At 38.4% G+C, this 26040-nt stretch overlaps 1 protein-coding gene across 3 annotated transcripts in view; it reads left to right on the forward strand.

The window, feature by feature from the left end:
* Positions 1-26040, forward strand: part of NALCN (sodium leak channel, non-selective) — a 361051-nt gene that overhangs the window by 244124 nt on the left and 90887 nt on the right. For all 3 annotated transcript variants that reach the window (XM_066235655.1, XM_066235656.1, XM_066235654.1), the window contains exons 16-17: positions 18034-18170; positions 19826-19967. In XM_066235655.1, coding sequence (XP_066091752.1) covers positions 18034-18170; positions 19826-19967 — 279 coding nt within the window. The remainder of the gene's footprint in view (positions 1-18033; positions 18171-19825; positions 19968-26040) is intronic.

Raw genomic sequence — 26040 nt, forward strand, 5'->3', positions numbered from 1 at the left:
TACTTGTTCTCTCTCTTGTTTGTTCATATATGCTTATAGTGATATGAATTTCCCTCTTATTACTGCTTTTGCTGCATCCCAGAGATTCTGATATGTAATATTGTCATTTTTGTTTGTCTTTATGTATCTTTTGATCTCTGCTTTTATTCTTCTTTGACCCACTTATTTTTTAGAAGTATGTTGTTTAATTTCCACATTTTTGTGGGTTTGTTTACTTCTTTTTTGCAGTTGAATTCTAGTTTCAAAGCTTTATGGTCAGAGAATATGCTTGGTATAATTTTAATCTTTCTGAATTTGTTGATGTTATTTTTGTGGCCCAACATATGGTCAATTCTTGAGAAGGTTCCATGTATACTGGAGGAAAATGTATACTCTGGCACTTTGGGATGAAATGTCCTGTAGATGTCTATCATATCCAATTGTTCCAGTGTTTCATTTAATGCCAAATGTTTAATGTTTTGTTTAATTCTTTATGGATTTTCTGTTTGGATGAATGATCTAGAGCCGTCAGTAGTGTATTGAGGTCTCCAAGTATGAATGTATATTTGTTGGTTTTTATTTTTATGTCAGTTAGTAGATGTGTTATATATTTTGGTGCTCCTTGGTTTGGTGCATGTATATTAAGAAGTGTTATGTATTCTTGATTCAGTGTCCCCTTTATCATTATAAAATGACCATTTTGTCTCTGATTACCTTTGCTGTCTTGTAGTCAGCATTGTTAGATATGAGTATGGCTACACCTGCTTTTTTTTGGATGTTATTTGCTTGGAGAATCGTTTTCCAACCTCACTTTGAATTTGGTTTTATTCTTGTAGCTTAGATGTGTTTTTTGAAGGCAGCATACAGTTGGATTTTCATTTTTAATCCATTCTGCTACTCTGTGTCTTTTTATTAGTGAGTTCAATCCATTCATATTTAGTGTAATTATTGACACTTGAGAATATTCTATTGCCATTTTATATATTAGTTTCTGATAGCTTTGTATCTTGTTTGGTTTTTCTTTTTTGTTTTTCTATCATTTGTTTTTGTTTGGTTATATCTCATACTCCTTTCCTCTGTTTCTTCTCTTTTTAAGCCATGTGTTTCTGTGGTGATTTTTTTCAGGGGTGGTTACCATTAAATAATAGAAAGGATACATATCATGTTCATTGTAATACATTATCTCATGAGTGTTTCTGCACTCCATTGTCCTTTGCTACTGTTAATCTTTGTCCTCTCCCCATTTTTGTTTTTGTTGTCACAGATTAATCTTGGTTTTATTGTGATCTTGATGGAGCTTTTACTTGTAGTTTTGTTTTAGTTTGTTCTCTGTATCTGGCCAGATAACCCCCTTTAGTATTTCCTGAAACAGGGGTTTTCTGGTGATAAATTTCTCATCTTTTCTATACCAGTGAATGTTTTTATTTCCCCTTTGTATTTGAAGGATAGCTTTGATAGATATAGTGTTCTTGGCTGGAAGTTCCTCTCTTTCAGAACTTTAAATATTGGGGAACACTCTCTTCTGGCTTGTAGAGTTTCTGCTGAGAAATCTGATGATAATCTAATGGGCCTTCCTTTATATGTTGTATTCTTTTCCCTGGCTGCCTTGAGAATTTTTTCTTTGTCATTGGTTTGTGATCATTTCATTATGATGTGCCTTGGAGCAGGTTTGTTAGGATTAAAATAACTCGGTGTTCTGTTTGCTTCTTGAATTCGAGGCTCTAATTCTTTCCACAGGTTTGGGAAGTTTTTGTCTTATTACTTGTTTGAATATATTCATTCCATTTTCTCTTTCTTCTCCTTCTGATATACCCATTATTCTTATGTTTCTCTTCCTGATGGAGTCAGACAGTTTTTGTAAGGCTTTTTCAATTTATTTAATTTGTGAGTCTCTCTCCTCTTTTTTCTGTGTTGTCTCTAGTTGCCTGTCTTTTATGTCACTAATTTTCTCCTCTATCTGGTCTGTTCTATTTGCTAAGCTTGTTATCTTGTTTTTCTTTTCATGAATTGAGTTTTCCTCTTCGTTTTATTCATTTTCATAGCTTCAATTTTCTTGGTGAAGTATTCTTTTTGTTCATTGAATTGTTTTTTGAGCTCTCTAAATTGCCTTTCCATTCTTTCTTGTACTTCCCTAAGTATTTTTAGGACTTCAGTTTTTAATTCTCTGTCATTTAACTCCAAAATTTCCAAGCAATTGAAATTTTTTTCTATAAATTCTTCCTCATCTATTTGAGTTACATCTCTGTCTTTTGTATCCATGATATTTGATTTCTTTTTCCTTAATGGCATTTGAGAGTGCCATTGTTAATAACACTAATAAAAGATGATTTAAAAAAAGAAAAGAAAAAAATTGAAAAAATACAGTGAAAAAATGAAAAGTCTATTGTCTTAAGTGGAACAAAAACTACATAGAATGGAGAGCCAGAGTTGGGGGGAAGTGACAAAGAGATAAAAAATGAAGTAAAAAACAGACAAAATGCCACAAAGGAAATATTTGAATCCAGAATAAAATAATTTGTTTGTGAATGACAATTGAATGAGAAAGAAAGTGAAAGAGAAAAGAAGAAAAAAAAAAGAAGTTATGGTTTTTAGAATGTAATCCTCATAAAAATAAAAATAAAACAAGAATGGAAAATGTAACACCATGGGTTATGAAGTTCAAAATGAAAAGGAAAGAATAAGATGGAAAGAGGATAAAATGACCAAAGTGGGAAAAAAAGAGATGAAAAATATCAGAAAGAAATGGAAAAAAAAGTTATAAAAATGTGAATTTTTCTTGGTTTTGAGAGATTATCTTCTTTTTTATTTTTTGCAGTGGCGCTGTACTACAGGTTTTGCTCCTTGGCACTCTTTATTGGAGATTTGCAGTTGATGTGTTGCTATGGTGATGATATAAGCTAGGCCTCAGTCCCATTGGTAGGCAGGTCTTTTTAGGGTTTGCAGACTCCATCAATGGGAGAGTCAGTTTTCCCAGAGCCTCTCCCCACATCTCTCCTTCCTGAGCCAGCAGCCTGGGGACCCAGCTGTAAAGTTGCCCCAGCCACTGCTTGCAGAGCAAGAGGCTCTAAGAGTTGCCAAGTCTCCCCTCCAGCCCTGCTCAAAGCACAGTTCTGGATAAGGCTTTGCCAATGAGAGCTGCCAACATAAGCAGGCAGGGCAGGGAGTTGATTGCCTTTCAGGTGCCTTTCTAAGATCCTCTGAGCATGTCTAGCATGCCTCAGTGCTCTGTGGGTCTACTCTCCCCAGGCTTTTTTCCCTTGTGCCCTGTTTGGAAGCCTGCAACCCAGCCCGCACATCTTCCACAGTGCTCTCTGAGGTCTGCTCCGTGGGAATGCACTTTGTAACCTGTATCGGCTGGCAGGAAGTTGCCCAGCCTCTGCCTGCAGAACAAGAGGTCCTAAGAGCTGCCAAGTTCCTCCTCCAGGTCCACTCAAAGCACAATTCTGGGTAAGGCTTTGTCAACCAGAGCCGCCAGCATAAGCAGTCAGGGCAGTGAGCTCACTGCTGGTCAGGCTCCTTTCTTAGGGTCTCAAGGTATGTCTAATTTGCCTCAGCACTCTGTGGGCCTGCTCTCCACGGGTTTCTCCCTTGTGCTCTGTTTGGAAGCCTGCAGCCCAGCCCCCACCACTTCTGCAATGCTCTCTGAGGTCTGCTCCGTGGGAATGTGCTTTGTAATCTGTAGCAGCTGGCAGGAAGTTGCCCCAGCCTTTGCCTGCAGAGCAAGAGGCCCTAAGAGCTACCAAGTCCGTCCTCCAGGTCTGCTCAAAGCACAGTTCTGGGTAAGGCTTTGTCAACCAGAGCCGCCAGCATAAGCTGGCAGGGCTGTGAGTTGACTGCTGGTCAGGCTTCTTTCTAAAGGTATCCAGGTATGTCTAGTTTTCCTCAGCACTCTGCGGGTCCGATATCCTCAGGCTTCTCCTTTGTGCCCTGTTTGGTAGCCCACGGCAAGCGGCTTGTGTGCCCAGCGCCCAACTTCCACCACTTCTGCAATGCTCTCTGAGGTCTGCTCGGTGGGAATGTGCTTTGTAGCCTGTATCGGCTGGCAGAGGCGCCTGCCTTGACAGGTCCAGGCCTAGGGATCCCAGCCCTTATGCACTTCCCATACTGTTTGTTGGTTGGGGAGCCAGGACCACACAGAAACTCTGGCTACAGCCCACACAGAAGTCCACTGCTGACAGTCTTCAGCATAGCCCCTCCATCCGTGAGCGTGCATGCCCACGCCAGAGGCGCCAGGTGGAGCCACTCGCACCCTGCCCATGATCGCAGACCTGGAGTGAACAAAGCCCAAAGCTGCTCTGGTGCCGGCTTCTGCAGGCAACCTCTGCCAGAGTCTGCTGCTCACACTAGCTGTGCGTCTGCGATCTCAGGCTGAGCCGCCAGCGTACTCTCTCTTCAGCTTGACTGTCTGCCCTAGCCCAGCTTCTTCCCTCTCCCCTAGCCCTCCTTTCCTCTCAGTTCCAAGCGAAAACAGAATACTCCATTCTCCGTCTTATTTCCTTCAAAGTGGATTATATATTCAGCCACCTTTGCACCCAATTGTACCTTTTTTTGGTGTATGTGTATTTCAGATGCTCCTGAGATTATCTGTCTCTAGTTGTTGAATTTGTTGAAAGTGCAGGGGGAGATATCAGGAGCATATGGTGCTATTTCTCTGACGTCACTTAGAACCCCCTTTTTTTGGTCCACAGGACAATGCAGTTATAATTAGTACAGCCAAGATCTACAGATGAATGCTAAAATTAGTATGTGAAACTTTAAGGGAAAATGGGGGTATTTATATGGCCTGAAAGTATCTCCCCCAAAATCATTTTTTTAATTGTTATGATGGTTTTAATATGTGTCTACAAATTCTTTGATACTCAGAACTTCTTCCTAGGAGTAATTCTTCATTCCTGGAGTGTCAGGCACCTAGTGACTTGCTTCTAACTTATAGTGTAAGGAAAGGGAAACATTGTAATTTTATAGTGAAGAAAATTAGCAGACACACCTTTCTCAAGAGATTATGGCTAACATCACCACTATTAAGGCATATTGATGCCATGTACCCCTTATATCATAAGATAAGCATCTCAGCTTTATGGTAGTTGTTTAAAAAAATCCATAACCTCAGTTTAATCATGAGAAAACATCAGACAATCTCTAATTGAGGGGTACTTTACAAATTATCTGCCCAGTACTCTTTAAAACATTCAAGGTCATTCAAAACAAGAGAAGTTTGAGAAACTGTTACAGCCAAGAAGAGTCTAAGAAGACATAACAATGAAATATAATATGGTATTCTGGATAGGATTCTGAAACATGAAAAGGCATTCATGCAAAAACCTGGGAATTCCAAGTAACTTCTGCACTTCAGTTAGTGCAGAAGCATTGACCAAGTTTATTTTCTTAGTTTTTTATAAATGTTCTATGATTATGTAAGATGCTAACATAGGAGAAAGATGGGTCTAGGGCAGTGGTCCCCAAACCCCGGGCCACGGACCGGTACCAGTCCATGGGCCATTTGGTACTGGTCCACAGAGAAAGAATAAATAACTTACATTATTTCCATTTTATTTATATTTAAGTGTGAATGATGCTTTATTTTTAAAAAATAACCAGATTCCCTCTGTTACATCTGTCTAAGACTCACTCTTGACGCTTGTCTCGGTCACGTGATACATTTATCTGTCCCACCCTAAAGGCTGGTCCATGAAAATATTTTCTGACATTAAACCAGTCCATGGCCCAAAAAAGGTTGGGGACCACTGGTCTAGGGTATCTTGAAACTCTGGACTATCTTTGCAGCTCTTATGTGAGTTTCAAATTATTTCAAAATAAATTTTTTTTAATGGAGTAAGAATTTTCTATGATGGTAAACTCTAATAACACAACAGATAAACATATGCATTGGCTGTTGTGTTGCTTTGTTTTAAAGAGTAAATACCTTGAACCTTTATACCGTGAATATGTTGCATGAAATTTATAGTTAATTATGCTTTTTGATCTTGAAAAGTTGGGGCTGGCCCTGGCTGGTTGTTTCAGTAGTAGAGCACCAGCCCTGGGTATGGATGTCCTGGGTTTGAATCCTGGTGAAGGCACACAGGAGAAGTTACCATCTGCTTTTCCACCACTCCCCCTCTTGCTTTGTTTTCTCTCTCTCTTTCCCTCCTAAAGCCATGGCTCGATTGGAACAAGTTGGTCCTGGGCACTGAGGATGGCTCCATGGCCTCCACCTCAGGTGCTAAGAAGAGCTCAGTTGCTGAGCAATGGAGCAACAGCCCAGATGGGCAGAGCATCGCCCCCTAGTGGGCTTGCCTGGTGGATCCCAATCAGGGTGCATGCAGGAGTCTGTCTCTCTGCCTCCTCTCCTCTGACTTAATAAAAAGAAAGGAAAAAGAAACGTTGAGGCATATATTTTCAGGATCCAAATCAAAAACATTTTTAGATTTTGTTTCTAATAGAAAAACATGAAATGACGTATCATTTCTTCTCTTCATCTTTACCAGTAATATAACTCATCTATATTTGGACAGATTTGTTGTGCTGGTTAATATGGTTGATTCAATATTGCAAAGAACTTAGAAAAGAACAATAGAATAATGAGAAATATCACAAATGAGCCACTTCACCCTGTTAATGGGACACCATTGATGTTGCCTCTTTTGTTCTTCATCTTATCACCATCATATTATCATTGTCTTATGTGTATAAATGCACAGTGTGAGGCCATGGGGCTACAAAGAGTCCAACCCTTAGTTAAAAATTTGTCCTCTTACTAAGGGAAAGGTAGAAGAAACACAGGAGGAAATGTGACTAACTCAGGTGGGAGTCAGGTTAGCAAGATGTGTCCAAAAATGATGAATAAAATTTTGTTAGCAAAGTGGAAGAAAACATCCCATATAAAAGAAACAGCATGTACAAGACTGAAGAAGTAAAAGCCCATCTATTGTTTGAAAATGTTTTGATGAGTGTTTAGAAACTCAGGCTCTGGCATCAGAATGATTGTGGTCAAATCTCAGTGCTAACATTCCTAGCTGCATGACCTCAGGCAGCTGACGTAAGCTCCTTGGACCTTAGTTTCTTTATCTATAACATGCTAGAATATGGAGCTAATTATGTTACTTACACCAGGGGACTATTTTGAGGGTCAAATAATATTAGCAATGCAAAGTGTTCAGCACAGTATGTAGCATGCATGTTCACTACTCCAACTACCAGTTGTTGTTTTTTTAAATAAATTTTTATTTTAATGGGATGACATCAATAAATCAGGGTACATACATTCAAAGAAAACATTTCCAGGTTATCTTGTCATTTAGTTCTGTTGCATACCCATCACCCGAAGAGAGATCGTCCTCCGCCACCCTCCATCCAGTTCTCTCTGTACCCTTCCCCCTCCCCCTCTCCCTCCTTCCCTCCCCCCACCCCCCGTAACCACCACACTCCCGTCCATGCCTCTTAGTCTTGCTTCTATGTCCCACCATTGTATGGAATCCTGCAGTTCCTGTTTTTTTCTGATTCGCCCATTTCACCCCACACAATGCTACCAAGACTCCACCATTCCTCTGCAAGTGATCCGATGTCATCATTTCTCCTAGCTGAAAAGTATACCATGGTGTATATGTGCCCCATCTTCTTCATCCAGCCCTCTATTTTTTTTACAGTGATTAAAAGCCTTTAAGCAAACTCTTGGCCAATACAGCAAGAATCCCTAAAAGAGTAGTGTCCTTAACATGTTCACCAAGTCCAAGTTCGCCCCATCACCATGGCAAATCCCTGAAAAATGCAACCCAACCATAGTTCAGTCTGTTAGGAGCTGTCACAGGGAGCAGGAGTCCAGGAAAGTTCCCCACAGGGAAAGTCCTCATGGCACTGGAATTGTTGTCACCATTCTATACTTTGCAGCTCATGTCCAAGTCCCAATGACCACTGCTTCTAGCTGGTAATGATTCAGGTAGACTGGAAAAAGCCATTTGCAGCATGCGTGGATATGGATCTTCTGTTCTCCTCTGCCTGGAGAGTTGAGACCAGGTTGCTTTTCCCTGGAGCTCTGTGACTGTGGCCTGGTAAAGAGAACCTTGGGATACACTAAGCTGGGTGGCAAAGGTAAATTCATAATACAAGTTGGCAAAAGGAGGAAAGAGAGCTCTAAATTAGGAGTAGGTCCCAGCCTGAAATATGAGTGGGGCATTGAGGTAGGAGGGATAAAGGAAACACTATATATTAAGCAAAGCAGCAGAAAATAGGACTTTCAACACCCACAACAGAGATCTTTGAGGGAAGAATAAAAAACCTGACTATTCAGGCAAAACATAGTTAAGTGGCCCTTGTGCAAATGAGATCAGTTTACCTGCTTCTTGGAAGAAATACCCTACGCTCGTCCACAGTGTCGTAGATGGGGCCGACGGCCCTGGGCACCTTCAGCCTTCAGTGGCAAACCCCAGCTTTCTGGGCAAGGTTAGGTCATAGGTGGCTGGAGCAGGGCTGGATGAGACTGAACCCTCCCTTAGAGGAGCGAGGGGGAAGCCCACCTTCCAGTGTCCCTGTTTCCTCACAGCAAAGGCGTGTGAGCCTGGCAGGCTTTAGCTCAACTACCAGTTGTTTTTATTCTGAGAAATCTTCCTAGAGGAGATGAATTTTGAAGAATGTATAAGAGTTAATCAAGGGTAGAAGAAAAGTGTATTGCAGGCAGGGGAACAGGGTATTCAAAGGCACAAACGTGAAATAAGATTGTGTGGGAAGGATGCATAGACCAGTATTGTTAAAGTCTAAAGGGCAAGGCACTAAAGGTTACTGGATATCATGCTGAGAAGATGATCATTTTCTATACACAGTTGATTATCCTTGCATAACTTTAAGGACTGGGAACATGATGATGTTTCTTTTAATGGTATCCTGAAAGATGAATTTAAAGAGACAAGATTAAAATGGAAATGCAGTTAGGAGGGTTTAGGAGTGGCAGTAAGATAAAACCTGGATGACCAAGTGACTGTTGGATTCAGCAACATGGGAAGAAATGTTGGTGACTGGCAAGAGCCGACCCACTGAGGTGGTGGGGAGAGACCTGGGACCAGAGAAGGTGGAAGATGCGTGGGACATTAGTGTAGATAAACAGTGTTGATGGTGAGCACTGGTGACTCCTTTAAGAAGCAAGGTTGAAAAGGAAAGGCTATTAAAGAAGGACATGCAATCAAGAGAAATGTTTGTCTCTCTCTACTTAAATTATTTATTTATTTTTTTATTTTTTGTATTTTTTGGAAGCTGGAAACGGGGAGAGACAGTCAGACAGACTCCCGCATGCGCCAGACCAGGATCCACCCGGCACGCCCACCAGGGGGTGATGTTCTGCCCCCCCGGGGCATTGCTCTGTTGCAACCAGAGCCACACTAGCTCCTGGGGCAGAGGCCAAGAAGACATCCCCAGCACCCGGGCCATCTTTGCTCCAATGGAGCCTTGGCTGCGGGAGGGGAAGGGAGAGACAGAGAGGAAGGAGAGGGGGAGCGGTGGAGAAGCAGATGGGCGCTTCTCCTGTGTGCCCTGGCCGGGAATCAAACCCGGGACTTCTGCACGCCAAGCCGACGCTCTACCACTGAGCCAACCGGCCAGGGCCTCTACTTAAATTTTTTAAATCAAGAGACTCAAGACAATAAATCAATGAACACAGTGAAGAGGGGAAAATAGGAAAGGCTGGGAAAGGATGAGGTGGTCCTGAACTAGATGGAGGCGAGGGGGCAGTGGCACATATATGACATATGCACTGTCCTCTTCATTTCTCTCTGTTCACTAAGATGAGATCATTGTCACAGAGAGCCACCCGTTCCTGTGGCATAGGGATAACTTTGGTTTTTATAGCACATTTCCCTTGAGTAATTCAAATTATAGGCAATATGCTATTTCACTTATGTATCTGACATTTATATAAAAGAGTGAAGATCCTCATTTTTCATTTGAGAACATTGAAATTCTAGAGTGACTAAGAGATTATAAAACTGACCAAAATTTGAATTCACATCTTCTTACTCTTTTACTGTTTTTAGTCTTAAAGTGTGCTGTCATCTACGTTTTCTAAATCAAAACAGAGAGGACAGTTGTGTGAGAGCACTATATATATTCTGAATCCCCTTTGGTATGGGTTTTGTTCCTATTGCTTACTAAACATTCATCTCATAACAAGAACCAAGCATCTAGTTTATGTGGAACTCTAATTTCATCTGAAATGAAGCAAAAAAATGTGCATTTTTATCATAATGAACATGTTTCTATGACTCAGTTAATTCCCTAATGGAAACAACTGTGTTTCAGTTGAGTAACACAGGAAGGATATAATATAAAATAGAGGATTTTGAACCTAGAAGAAAAAAACATACAAAAACAAAACTGTATTTATTACTGCTGTCTCTAAGAAACCATTAATGGGGTTTTTAAGGGACAATAACATGAGGAAAACTTATACCTTCAACATAATTTCATATTCTAGTTTTTCAGCAGTTTTCTTTTCACCTTTTACTAACTTGTTAGCATTTTCTGCTAGGCTAGCCTTATTGCAATGATTGTTTACTTTGCTGTACAGAGTATCCCTCTGAAGGAATTTTAAAGCCTGTAAGACCTTAGGTTTTAACAAGATCACACAAGAGCATGAAAAGGAACATTTTTGTGTCCATCTTAGGGATGTCAGAAGCTGGTGTAAATGCACTAGCCCATAAGTGCTAAACCAGGAAGCACAGAGCAGCCACTCAATTCCCCAGAGTATTAGGTCCTCCAAAAACATCCCTCTGCTTCCCATTTCTTTCATGGGCATGTTGTAAAAATGAATGAGTAACAGCTCTTGAATCCGTTGAGAGATGTAGAAAAGGAAATGCCACATGCCATCAATCAGCTGAAGTTATTAAATTACTTTGAACATTTCGGGGTGCCAGATGTCATACAAAAATACAGCTTTTATGGTCCACATGCAAACTGAGAAATGAACCCTGTTTACATTCATAAAACCACGATTTGACTTTGGAACCACTGGGTTTATTAAAAATTATTGTAAGTCCTGGACAGTTCGCTCAGTGGTAGAGTGGCATCCCAGCATGTTGGTCTGATTCCTAGTCAAGGCACACAGGAGAAATACTCGTCTGCTTCTTTCCCCTCGCCTTGCTCTCCCTCTTTCTCTCCTGCAGCCAGTGGCTCTTGATTGGCCCCAGGCACTGAGGCGCATTGGCCTCAGGCACTAAAAATAGCTTGGTACTTGAGCATCATCCCAAGACAGAGTTGCCAGGTGGATCCCAGCCAGGGCACATACAGGAGTTTGTGTCACTATCTCTACTCCTCTCACTTAAAAAAAAGAAAAAGAACACACAAAAAATACATTTCGGTCGCTTTCACCCCCTGATCTCTGCCCATTTCTCAAACAAGCATGGACTAGACTTCAAAAGAGAACTCTTTTCAAAGTCCAGATGCTTTTTAAGCTATTTTCTTTTAGAAGAATCACACCAAAAATGACCAAAAAAATTTTATTTAGTGTAATCCTTCAATTCAGTTATTTGCTGCAGCATTCAGAAAGGAGCTGAAACTGAATAATGTTTGAATATTTTAACAGAAGAAAGCACAGGCTGAAATATGGAAGATTTAAGCGATGAGGCAGAACAGGGTAGGTGTCATGCAGAGCAATTACACCCAACTCTCTGGAGAAGCACAAGTAAAGCAAAAGGCTTTCAGCCACCCAATGGGTAATGATATCTCAGCCAGACAGATGCTGAGCCAGAGAATAGCACTGAGCTTAGATGATTTATATTTTTTAAAGCTCAAGGTTTGAAATTTTTTTTCTTTGATTCCAATTTCTTTTTTGAAAATGTGTGTGTGTGTGTGTGTTTGTATTTTAACCATGAGAGTCTTTTCCGAAGCTATCACCTGATCTATCTGTCGCAGCCAGACTTCAAGCTCAGTCGAAGCTGTTTTAAACTCCTTCCTTTGTACTTGTTCTTTATACTAGCTTTTTCAGTATAAAGAATAAAATCTTGGGGTTCTCTGCATTATGTTTCTTCTATTCAGGAATCACAACCTTTGAAATAATTCCACGTGGACATTTACAATTAAAATTGCTCTATGTAAGGCCGGCTTTTGTGATATAGAGAGCTTAAATGATGATCCATTTCTTATAGTCCATATTTCACTCATTGCCATCCAAGTAGATTCAATCTTGGAGAACCTCTGCCTACAGGGTGTCATGGGGAGCAGAGGGATGGCTGGTGGAGGGAAGGTGGAGGAGGGGATGGGATCAGAGAAGGTGGAGGGATTAGTGAAATTATATATACATAACAGAGATACAGATAACAGGACAGCAAATCCCAAAGGGAAGGGGGGAGGGGTGGGCAATGGGGGACAAGGGGGTTGGGGTGAGGGAACTATATTGAGTGGAACACTTGAATTCATGTGAACACAATAAATTAAAATTAATTAAAAACAAACAAAAAGAAAAGAAAACAAACAAAAAAACTCTGCTTCAAGCAAGAAGGGGAAAGAATTTGGATTAAAGGTGGAATACCATTTTATCAGATATTAAGGAAGCTTTATAGTGGCTATACAGTATCTTTTAGGCTCTTTTTATATCTTAAGCATAATCATGGAATGGGGAGGAGGAGTGGTCAAGGTTATGGTGATTAATGGCGGCAAAGAATGGATTAAATGATTCTGCTCACCTGCATCATCTACCCTTTTTAAAAAAAAAACCCAACTTTTTACTCTACTATAAGAAACATATATCAATAGAAAGAGACATTTTGCTGCATTTTTACAAACAGAATACACCAGCACAAAGATAAAAAATATATATATTGAAGCCTCTTAGGAGCCCCTTCTCTGTACACCCTTCCAGTTATTACGCTTCACACACACACCCCGCCCCCCTCCCAGGTAACTGCTCTCCTGAGACCAAGCAGCATAGATAGTGTTGCCTGTGTTTTAACTTTATACAAATGTAAACATTCAGTATGTACTCTTTTGTTTTGTCTGGTTTCCACTGTTTAACATTATATTGTGAAATTCACAACTGCTGTGTGGAAAGAGGCCCCTTCCTACTAGTAGAAGATTCTATTTAGTGACTTAGTAGAGAGATCTGGTATATGTACCATTTGAACAGCCTCACATCTTTTACAATGTCAACTGGCCCTTCTGCACACCTATGTAGTCGCAATGCCTCATAGTCAGGGAGAGGGTTTCCAGGACCTGAGGAACATTTGAGTCATTGAAAAGTGCTTCTTATTTGCTCTTTGTACTTTTACCATGTGATGATCAACTCATACTGCATTCTAACTTATTCAGAAACAGTTCTTGTGTTTTTACTCTCTAGAAGGTGCTATAAAAGTAAATAAAAAGTGGAATGTGGCCCCTAAGGGGCTTACAAGCTTTGGGAAGTATAAGTAGCTCTAATACAAAATAGAATATTTTATTTAAAAAAACATATAGGTAAGGTGATTATTTTTTAATGCTGGTAACTGCATATGTTAAACATTGTATTGTGGGATATTTGATAAATATTATAAAATTTTATACATAAATTTATTCTAAGCATTCATCAGTAAGTTAATCAATGGCAGACATAAGTTCAGATAAAATTCCAGAGTCAAATTTTATTCTCTTCTGTGAATCTAGGAAAATCTATGCTCCACACAAACATATTTATTTAATCAGTAAATAGATATTTTCTGCTTATCTCTCCACCCTTCAGGGTATACCTAAAATCCTTTCTTTTGTTTCTGTTATCTGCTGAAGAGTTTAGAGCTGACACCTGATCAGTATAATTATTTATTCAATAAATATTTGTTTAGCTTACTTTATGTCAAATATTGTGACAGGCCCTTGGTGTGAAACAGTGAAAAGCCCCACATGTTCCTTGGCCTCCTACAGTCTTCAGTTTCAGCTTCAAGTGGGCGCATGCTGTAATTTCAAATAATGTTATACATCGTGGATGTAACAGTGGACCCAGTGGTGGCATTCAGCCAGTTTGTGCCAGGGCGGCAGAACCAATACCTAATTTTTTGTTGAGTTTGGTGAACCAGTTGTTAAAATGGCTCTTGTAATCAGGGATCTCGCTAAGGTGGGCGCCTGGGCAGCTGCCCAATGTGGAAATCACAAATTTACCTTTCTTACTTTTTTTTAACGTTCATCTGCGCAACAGCATATTCTAAGCTTCCATAGTAATGTTCATTCCGTCCATAGGTGAAAAAAATTGCAAGTGAGGATGCCAATCAAGAAGCAATATGGAAATATCCTAAATACAGTTTTATTGTTTTTGTCAGGTATTATTAAATATTTTTTCATTAATATTTTAAAATTCTTTTTTATAATCTAGTTTTGTGTATTTCTTTTATTGTTCTTGTTTAAGTATTAAATGCATGAAATAATAAACTACCTTCCAGTATAATGTTCTTTTCATACTTAAGATGGTCATAAGAGCAGAGAAAACAGTTGTTAAATTATCTGAATCTCACCACTGAGTATACCCCAAAATTTATGCCCACCCAGAACCTCAAAATGGGATCTTATTGGAAATCATATTTTTGCAGAAGTAATCAATTAAGATCACACTGGTTTAAGGTGGGCCCTAATATCAATAATTAGTGTTTTTGTAAGAGAAAAGAAAGAAATTCAGATAGAAACACACAGGCAAAAAGGCATTGTGATGACAGAGGCAAATATTTAAATGATGCAGCCACAAGCCAAGAAACACCAGAAATTGCTAAGAAACTTGAAAAAGTCAAGGAAGGATTCTTCCCTAGAGCCTTCAGAGAGAGTACGACCTTTCTAGTACTTTGATTTAGGAACTCCAGCCTCCAGAACACTGAAAGAATAAATTCTTGTTAGTTTAAGATATCAATCTCGTAGTAATTTATTGTATTATAGCAGTTCTAGGAACCAAATACAATATATATTAGATTGAACCATAAGAAATTGTCTATTTTTTACTGCTTTGACCTACACAAATAACAATGTGGTCCAACCCAATATGCTATGAGAAAGCATATTGTGGTCAGAGAAAGCTTCTCTGAAGAAGTGCTAGTGGAGTGGAAATCAGAAGACCAAGTAGAGGTTAGTGAAGAGTAAGACAGAAAGGAAAGGAGAGGAGTTCCCAACCGAGCCACCAGCAGGTACAAAACTTATGAGGAAGATGGTCCAGACAATTTTGAGGAACTGGAAGAAAATGACATGACCAAAATATAGTGTAAACATAGGGCCAGATGAGGCTGGACAAGTAGGAGTAGCCAAATCAGGATTGATTGAGACTTTTGTTTTAAGAGCAATGGAACACCACTGAAGGGTTTAAGCCAGAAGGTAAAAACTATTACTATGACCACAGGATGGAGAAAAGATTCCAAGGAGCTGAACCAAATGGGGAGACCATGGAAGAGAAAACAGGAGACCAGGTGGTGTCTTCAACTAAGGAATATTGGTAGAGCTCAAGAGAATGGACAAGCAGAGAGATTTTTAGAAAAGAACCTCATTTTTTTTTGTTTTGATGATATATCCTGATTAATATACCATTTGTGTCTTTTGAAGACATTTAATTCTCATAAAGTATACATAACAGTCTTCGTGCATCTAGAACCCCAATGTTGACTGACATAGTCATGTGTGGCCATTCTGCTGCCCAAGGAGTCTCTGAAAGTAGAAGTAGCACCTCTATTTTTTTATTTCTCTCTTTTCTCCTCACCTTGTGCTCCCAGCACTTTGTTTATATCATGGCTAGAGTAACTATTATATTTTATTGTCATCTGTTTATATAACTATTTGTTGTAATATGGGCTCTGTGAGGGAAAATGCTGTGTCTTAGTTATTTTTCTATCCCTAGAATTTAGCAATGAACCTATGGCCTATGAGATTTGATTTACAAGAGCCCACACCAACGTTTAAATAAATCTGTCAGCAAATGCATGAATTAAATACCTTATTTCTGCTCTGTCTTCTCAGCCCGTCTTTAGCCTTATATAATTGTCTTTCTTTCAAATCTGATTTAACTTATTAACTGCATTTTCTTTTTCTGTATACTCTACTTACCCTGAGAAATATTTTTCTCCTTGTGTCAATAAACTTTTGGAAAAAAAGTCTCTTCTTCATGAATATCTTTATTTATATATAGAACCATTTTTCTAATTGCCTGCATCTCATGGAGTTACTAACCATTTATGCTTTGTGCCTTTGGGAGCTAATGTTTTATCACTGTCATCACCATAACCATCAAATTATTGAGAACGTGCTGTGCTCAGTGTTCCACTTAGGGAGGGAGGGAGACAATGAGCAGCAGTAGCCTCTTCCCTAAATGAGATTACCACTTAAGACAGGAAACCAAAGACAAGCCACAGAATTAAATAAGACATACAAATGGCTAAGGTAAAATGTTTATATTATGTAAATCAAAAATGTTAGAACAGATTATGTAGTACAATGAGGAAGAAAGCACATTCCTCTGAACTAGAAATGAGATAAATAATCTCACTATGAGCTCAAAACCAATTGGACTACTGAGCTATATATTGTATTAATCATTGCAGCCTGGCCTGACCGGTGGTGGTACAATGCATAGAGTGTCAACATGGGATACTAAGGTGTCAGGTTCCAAACCCCAAGGTTACCAGCTTGAACACAGGCTCACCACCTTGAGTGTGAGTCTTTGGCTTAAGCATGGGATCTTTGAAATGATCCCATGGTCACTGGCTTGAGCCCAAAGGTCGGTGGGTTGAAGCCCCAAGATCACTGGTTTGAACAAAGGATCACTGGATCTCCTTGAACCCCCCCCCCATCAAGGCATGTATGAGAAGCAATCAATGAACAACTAAAGTGCCACAGCTATGAATTGATGCTTCTCATCTCTCTCCCTTCCTGTCTCTCCCTCCTCTCTCTCTCTCTCTTAAAAAAATGCAGCCCTGTGTTTCCTCTAAATAGTTGAGATATCCCCCATATGGGTACAAGCTAAGACTTGCCACCTATCTTTCTGTTATAAGAACTCTCATTCTAATCCTTCCACAAATATAAAGCAAATTGTAATTATAAAGGAAAAGCATACTTAACAAGGAACAGGAAGCTGATGACTTTGGAAACATGCTTTACTAACCCCATTAAAAAGGCTGCCTGGATTAGATGTATTCTTCAAACAGGATTCATGTTCAAAGATGCAGTTTTTGGGGTCAGGACAGGATATGGGGTGGACATGGAAAGGTAAAATCCGGTCTGCACAGAGGCTGGGAAGGAGGGAAATTGTCAGTAGAAAGTAACAAAGAGCCTCAAGAGAAGCCGGCCCTGGAAGGGAGGGTGAGAAAGTATAGATACTAGTACCTCATATTTTAAGTCAGAATTCTGCCAGCCAAGTCCATCTTTGTAATGTCTACTCAGCTCAGCCTTGGCTCTGGTTTGTGATGTTAAGACTTGTGTTTCCTGAAATCTCACTTATAGAAATATAGAAACCATCTTATATAAAAAAAAATATGTGCATACATACATGCATACTTATCATTTGCTTATCATTTCTTTCAAAGATGCTTGATGATATATAATGTAACAATTCCCAAGCATCTTTAGAATTAAATAGAAATTCTTCCTTTAGGTGCCAAATGTGTTTTTTCCATTTTGAGCTTTTCTTTTTAAATCTGCTACAATAAATTACATATTTTCTTGACATTTTTCCTTCTTTTCAATTATTACCACTTAGGATTTTCATTTATTATTATTTTTTATTCTTTTGGTTTCTAAATCTAGCATATATTTCTAAAACAAATTTGACTGTTAACTATGTTGTAATAAATAAGTCAAGAATAAAAAATGGTATGAAAAGGGACTTCATTTAAATATATTGTATAAATATTTTCTTCAAATTTTTTTTCTGGTTCAGTTTTTTGTTTAGTTTTTATTTTTGTTTTCCTGATGCTCGATTGAGTACTCGAAGAGCAAATAGATGGCAGGGGACATAGTAGACTTGGTGGTTCTTTGCTGCCATCTACTGCTCCTCCCTGTAACAACTCATTGTTTCTTTCAAAAAATGAATAATGTATGACTTACAGTACTATAGTTTCCCTTTTTCTCCTTATTTTTTTTCTTTAGTTAAAGCAAAGTGAAGCAAATGCAGACACCAAAGAAAAACTCCCTTTGCGCCTTCGAATCTTTGAGAAATTTCCGAACAGACCTCAAATGGTGAAAATCTCAAAACTTCCTTCAGATTTTACAGTTCCCAAAATCAGGTATGAAACTTATGTCTTTGTTTATCTCAAGTACATTGTAAAAGTCTCATCTTAAATCAGATTCATCCCTTCTTTCAAATTCATATAGGTGTGGGGTTTTTTATTTTTTTATTTTTAAAGTTATTCTCTTTATTTCTACTCTCCTTGCCTATTTTAAAGGCTGTTGACCCCTGTGAGCAGTGTTTTTAGAGCAGTGGCATTTGACAAGTGTATTAACCTAGGCAAGGAGGTTGCTTTCTTCTTCTACTTGAGCTGTTCCTCAGGGATTTGGCTTCCCAGATAACTGGCGAAGGTGCTCGAGGTAACAGAGTTGGCAGATGGACAGCAGCCTTGGGCCCTCAGCCACATAAGGATAAAATAGACTTTGAAGCCCTTTTGTTTTCAAGTCAATAGAGAAACGCCACTGTCCAGGTTTTCAAAGCACCATAACAGCATTTGTTCAGAACGCCGTATCTGATTACAATAGAATTTGTCTTCTACTTTTTGAAAGGAAAATCATGGCATCATCCACTCATACCAATTTGATTTTCTACCACTTTGCCCTCCAGGTAAGCAGTCGAATAGAAGATGCTTTAAAACACTTAATTTTAAAAATTAAGGGAAATTCTTCCAGGTAAAGCAGAAAAATAACAAACAGAACCAGAATAATATGAAACATGACATTTTTATGTAATTAGTATTAAAAATAATTCTATGGGGCAGTTATGAAAGTATGAGACTAGATACGGTACAGTAATATTTAAAATTCAAATAAAATATATTTGTACTTCTGATTTTTTTTAAAAATTTAAACCTGAAAATATGAAGTATAAAAACTATAAAACTAGATTTAAGATTAAGATAACATGATACGAAGCGAAATAAGTAAATCAGAAAAAAACAGGAACTGTATTATTCCATACGTAGGTGGGACATAATAGTGAAACTAAGAGACATTGATAAGAGTGTGGTGGTTACGGGGGGGAGGGGGGAATGGGAGAGGGATAGGGGGTGGGGAGGGGCACAAAGAAAACAAGATAGAAGGTGACAGAGGACAATCTGACTTTGGGTGGTGGGTATGCAACATAATTGCACGACAAGATAACCTGGACTTGTTATCTTTGAATATATGTATCCTGATTTATTGATGTCACCCCATTAAAAAAATAAAATTATTTAAAAAAAAAAGAAATAAAAAAAAAAGATTAGTGGTTATTTGAAATTATTTGAATTCTCACCATGCTTTAGAGATAAGATGACGTAAGTTTCTTTTGAGTTATTTTGAGTCTTTAAATGCAAAATTACCCCTCAGAGATTCTTAAGATGAATGGAAGTTCAGAGAAATGAATCAATTCTTTCAAGTCTTAGAGGGGAAAAAGTATCTTATTACCACAATAGGATTAAAGACGATTATAAATTACTGAATAATATTACTTAAAAGTTATTTCAGGAAAATTACTTTTTTCAAGCAAGAATGACTAAGCTTTAGGAAACTTTTTCTAAATGTGTCACTTTGGTAATTAATCTACACTCACCACTCTTGGCATGACATGTCTTGTTTTCTGTGACCTTTGTCAGTGCTTTATTGTAGCTTAAGCAATCACATCATTGCAAAGTGCCATTGTTTATTCCATTTCATTAATAACGCTTGATGTATGTATACTTCATTTGCAAAGGGAAAGTTTTATGAAGCAGTTTATTGATCGCCAGCAACAGGACACTTGCTGCCTCCTAAGAAGCCTGCCGTCAGCCTCTTCCTCGTCATGTGATCACTCCAAACGGTCTGCAATTGAGGACAACAAATACATTGACCAAAAAGTAAGAACCACTTTCTCAGATGACCAAATTTTTTCTTGAGCGTACATGTTAGAGAACAAAACTATATAAAACTGTGTAAGGTTCTGAAATGTAATGTCTCCGAAAAAATATTGAAGAAAATTTTATTTCTAGAAGAAGTCATTATACTTAACATTTTTAAGTTGATGAATTTATTGTAAATCATGTCAAGTGAGCTGTTGAGCAATGCTATGGAGCAGACATGTGACTTCAAATAGGTTGAGACACTCCTCAAACCTGCATTTTCTCACATGGGAAAGGAAGGCTTTGATCTCTAAGATTGAGCTCACATTTAACAGTTGCCTGTGTGTTGCATTTTGCTTATTTCAGTTGTTATCCACGAGGAAGAATGAACAGAGCAAGCTTCTTTAAAAATCTGTCAAAATAACTACAATTTATGGAGTACATAGTATGTGGCAAGAATTTTCTTTAGACATATTATCTTACTCATGCTCTGATTGACCTAAGTCTTTGCCATTTAAAAAGTGGATAAGGAATTTTTTTCTCATATTCCACTGTTAGAAAATTGAAGATCAATAACAGAGTTTGTAAAGAAGATTTAAGATTAGAGTTTGCAAAGGCATCTAATTTATTTACAAGTATTTCTCTTCAATTTCTTAATGTATTTTTTATTCCTTTAAATTATTACTGCTCTTTTTCTTTTTTATTTTTTTTTAAGTGAGAAGTGGGGAGGCAGAGAGACAGACTCCCACATGCGCCCCAACCGGAATCCACCCAGCAAGACCTCTATGGGGCAATGCTCCGCCCATCTGGAGCTGTTCATTGCTCCTTTGCTCAGCAACTGAGCTATTTTAGCATTTGAGGAGAGGCCATGGAGCCATCCTCAATGCCCAGAGCCAAACTTGCTCCAACTTGCTCCAACCAAGCCATGCTGCAGGAGGGAAAGAGAAAGATAGAAGAGAGAAGGCAGAGGGGGAAGAGTGGAGAAGTGGATGGTCGCTTCTCCTGCATACCCTGACCAGAAATTAAAGCCAGAATAACCACACACCAGGCTGGTGTTCTACCACTGACCTAACCAGCCAGAGCTAGCCATTCTTTTTTTATTGCTTATTGTCAAATGCACATTTCTCTTTCATCATGTGAAAATAAAATACGAACTCTTTCATTTTCTAACATTCTCTACTTCTCCCCCAATATCCTCCTATCCCATAAGGATTATACTTTCAGAATACTTTTGCTTTTCTCCTTTACTTCTTTTCCACCATCCCCACTGCAAACCTGAACTCTTCCCTTTATTACCCCTCTACCAATTCCTCTGTTCTCTGCTGTAGTTCAGTGATTTGTACTCAATAATTATGATCATTGTTTTCTTTGCACTATGTATGTTCTTGTTCAAGTATTTTTATTTTCTTTCAGTCATCAATGGATATTCTTCCTCTATGTTATATATTTCAAGATTATAGAAGACAAATCTGATGCCAATATCTTTTTTTTTCCACTTGAAAGTAATTACTTTTTTTTCTAATCTGTTTTTGGTTGGTTGGTTGGTTGGTGTTCTGGGCTTTTTTGGAAAGCTTGTAAAACCTTCTGTATTCTCCTTAGAGTTCAGAATCTTTACTGGGGATATAACTTTGTGTGTCTTTTATCATTTTAACTGTCTAAACTAGGAAATCTTTTTAGTTTTTAGACCAAAATATTTGTCAGGGAATTTTTCATTTATTATTTGTTCATTTATTATTTTTATGTCTACTCTTTTTTCTTCTTTCTTTTCCTTTATGATTGGCATCTCTCTATTTTTCTTTTGTGCTTTGAAAAATTTGTTCAGCTTGATCTTCTAGGCCATTGATTTGGTCTCAGCTAAGATCATCCTTTGCTTTTAAATTTTGAGTGAAAAGTTATGAAATGTGTGTGTGTCCACACATACAGATGCAATTGTCTTAACTCACCTTAAAGTCTTAAACTCTTTTATTGTTATGATTATTTATTATGTCACCTTTATTCTCCACAGTTATATTTCGCTCAGTACTTTATACAGGGCGTGTTCTCAAAGTTCCTATGTCAGTTGATAATCAGATAAGAGGATAATTATGGTCTGGTTCTGTCCAATCAGTCTGAGATTGCATTTTACATACTAGGAACACACACTGTTTATTTTCTAAAATAACAAAATAACAAAAAAAGTCAAAAGACTTTAAACCAGAGGTGTGCAATAATCCCACAGTCTGAGCTGTGGTGGGATCAGCTGTCTCCAGGAAGAGTGTAGAGAGCTGATTTATGCCCAAACTAGCAAATCCAGAACATGCTTTTTTAAATCACTAGTAAAATTATTCCACTGGCAACACAAAATTAAAAACAGCCCATGAAAATGTATTTTCTCTCTAAAAGGAAATATGGTATTCCTCACACTTTTTTAAATTAGTGAGAAAAAAATATTAACCAAGTCCTGGCAGGTGTGGAGGGTTTGGGGTGGAGTCTAGGGCGAGTTTGATGTGCTCTTTTGTGTGTCAGCATAATCGCGCCCCAGGAGATCTCTGTGTTGGATTACATCAAGAGACCTTCGACTGTCTTTTCTGATTTCTTTAAGGTCCTTCTATTTTTGTGGCTTTTAAAAATCTTTTCACTTAACAGTTATCTGTTTTTGAAGACATCTGGAAGTCCCCAATCTGTAAGGTCAGTTTACTGAAATGCACAATACTTGATCTTATACAAGGAAAAGTAACAAGGATGGTTAGGTTGCTCTTCATCCCATGTAACCTTAGTTGGCCCATGTGTAGATTTAACTACAGTTGGAATAATATCGTTTATCTTTCTCTAGCCTTCGTGATCTGGGTGAATGGTCCAATGCAGTAAGGGGAAACTCTACTACCTTAGAGAGAAGCACTTTTCTCTTGCCAGGGAAAACACTGAGTTCCCAGGAACCTGAAGACCACAAATGAAGGAGGGAAAATAACCTGACAATAAAAGCTGAGGGGAGGAGGGTGATTAAACAATGCAGGAAACACAAAAGCATGTGTTAGGCAAGATTTTCTCAGAGTAATTACCATGGTTTTGAACAGTTGTAGGTAATTCTCACACCAACTTCACTCTGAAGAGGCAATGCTTTTGAAAATAGCTGTGTTTGATTACGTTTATCACATAGTTTAAAATACTGTCTTTCTCCCTGTAAACAGTAAGCAAACAAAAATGTAAAATCTGTAAGCCATTGTCGTGACCAGCCCAGATCCTAAAGGAGAAAGACAGGAAACAGGTATTTTCCTTCATTATCCTTGGAAAGGACAGCTGCCCTTTCAGACTCCAAAGAAATGGTGTTCCCAAGAGCTAAGTCCCACATTTCTTTCTCCTCCCACTTTCCCACATCTGGAGCATCTAGCAAAGGTTTGTTTTATTCCTTATTAAAGGATAATCCTGCATATCTTGAGAGGAGTTTTTCTAGATTCCAGGCAGAAGGAAATCAGTCAATGGTTTTCTACCTATTTTTGAAACTGGAAAAATTGTCATTCTTGCTGCCAATAAGTAGAGAAAGGGATTGAATATTTTAGGGTGCTTAATTCAGGTGCCTGAGATCTGAGAAGACAGCAGGTTATGTAGTACCCTAAAAATTGTTCTAACATCTGATCTCACGTCAACCTTTTTTATTAGGGGAAGTGAGGAGTAGGGAAGAGTTTTGGAATTTAGAGAAAAGTTCATTAGATAAAAGTTGCAGTCCAGAGACTGTAAAAGCATTTCTTCATTTACTGACCAGTAATTCTTTACCTGCATCCTTGTCAACAGATGTTTCTTCCCTGGAGCACCAAGCCTTACATACCATCTTGGTTGCTTGCAGGACTCCTGGGCCTGGGACACAAAGGGTGGATTGCTTACAGCCCTTGTGAAGTCACGTAGGCCCATTCATGTATCCCAGCTCCTGGAACAAAACTTTTTTACTTGCAATAATCATTAAGCCTCTTGATTATAACTAAAAGCTACCATTACTAAAGCTAACATTTTAACTCTTTGAGTTGCCCCTATCATTTTTTCCCCGTATTATTGAGATTACACCCTAGGTTTCTAGGGTAGAGTCCTTGTTATAAACTGAGACATGAACTAGCTTTCCAATAATTCTAGTTAATAAAAGGACCCCACTCAGTTCTCACAACAAATCATCTCATCAAAGTCAAGCTTTCTACCATTGTTGGATGTGGGCACTCATGCTGTTCTTTAGCTGAGCTATGTGATCTTTCTGTCCTGCTGTCCTGGATGGTATGCCATTTCTGGGATCAGAACCTGCAATGGTCTGAAGAACATTTAACCTCACAGAGTTATATGAGCCTGAGACAGATGGAGGAAAGAGGGTTGTCCAAGTCAACTCCCATACAGTATCGGAACCCATATGTTAAAGAACAGTGAATATTTCTCAAATAAGGCAATGTCTTCTCTCTCTCTCTCTCTCTCTCTCTCTCTCTCTCTCTTTCTCTCTCTCTCTCATGATTAGAGGACATTTGGTCCTGTTTAAACATCCATTAAGACATTTAGTCTGTGCCAAAAGGTCCATGAAATTTGATCCATTCTAAAATCTCCATAGGGACATTTGATTCACACAGTTAATATAAATCTCTTCACTCTTCTGCAACATTTGAACCCTGACCCATCTACCTAATCCCTGTGCTGTTATCAGCTAGGCTAACAAGGCAAAAAAAAGTTATTATTGATAATACAACCACAACACAATTATTAGACCAATAAAACATGATAGTATTTTTATGGATTAATCCTGTAAACCAAAAGTATAAATACACCTTATATTTGAACCTAGTGATATTTTTCTAAGTGTTGACATTTTGGAGATTATGACAGAATCAAATATTAAGGACCATTTGATGTGGACCAAATGTCTCCACGGACATTTTGAACAGGACCAAATATCCTGTAGTGCTCTTCCCTGCCTCCTTTCTGAAAAGCATGTAGCAAGTTCCAGGTTAAGTCTTCACAGTTAATATTTATGCCTGTAAAAAATAAGGAGAAAAATGATAAAAGTATTATTATGTTTTGTTTACCCTTTTCATTTGCATTGGCCTTCAACATTCATTCAGTCTTTCAACAAACATTGAGGGAAGTGCCTGTCATTCCACTCTCCTGGGCTGTGCGAATGGATCAGTGCCTTCGAGAAGTTTCTAGTCTAATGGGGAGAAACACATGTCAGTGGATGAAAGTAAAAAGTGTAACAGGAACACGAGACAGGACCTAAGTCCTTCTTACAAGAGAAAGAAGGTTGAGTGATTCAGGAGGAAGGCACTGCAGGCAGAGAGGGAGGCATGTGAAAAGACGGGGGAAATATGATATGCTTGACGTAACTTATTGTGAAAAGCAGAGTAGAATAGTGATGAAGTAATGTAGCATCCAATCCTCATTATAAAAGAGACAATTCTTATTTCTAAGGTTTTTCATGAGAATTAAATAATACATATATGTTAAATGCCTAACATCGCACCTGGCATAGCATGTTATGTGCCTATAATACCGAATAAGAAGGGTTACTTGTATCAAATCATAACATAAAGTCAGAAACAGCAAATAGACTTATATTAATCAATCAAGACAAATTACTTAAATTCGCCTTCAGTCTAGTTGAGCAATATTAAGTCCGGATTTGTTTTTCTTATTGTCTATGAGGCTAATATATTTTTTTTAATCTGCTTTTTAATAATACTTTAGTTACTACCCTCACTGCCTGTCTAGTGTCTTAGACTCTCAAAAAGTAAATTAAATTGTTCTGGAAAGATTTACTCTTCACAAAGCCTTGTTGATTGCCATTCAGCACTTTGTAATTTTCTATGTGATTATAGAGTATTTGATGATTTGTTCCAGTAACTCCACACATAGCAAGTTATTCAGCCTGCTCTGTAATTTTCAGAACGTTTATACTCACTTAAAAAAAAGAGAACATCCTGTTTTCATCTTAGGGTTTTTGCTCTTCTGAAAGAATTTTCTAAAAGAATAGCTTAGCATCTCTGTAGTGCCATTCATGACATTTCTCTAAGAGAAAAGTGGGAGATTATGTAATGCTGCACCTAACCAGAGCCTGTTTTGCAAAGATCCGATAAAGTGTGCTTTTGGG

This window comes from Saccopteryx bilineata, chromosome 6, assembly GCF_036850765.1.
Source record: "Saccopteryx bilineata isolate mSacBil1 chromosome 6, mSacBil1_pri_phased_curated, whole genome shotgun sequence".
Lineage (NCBI taxonomy): Eukaryota > Metazoa > Chordata > Mammalia > Chiroptera > Emballonuridae > Saccopteryx > Saccopteryx bilineata.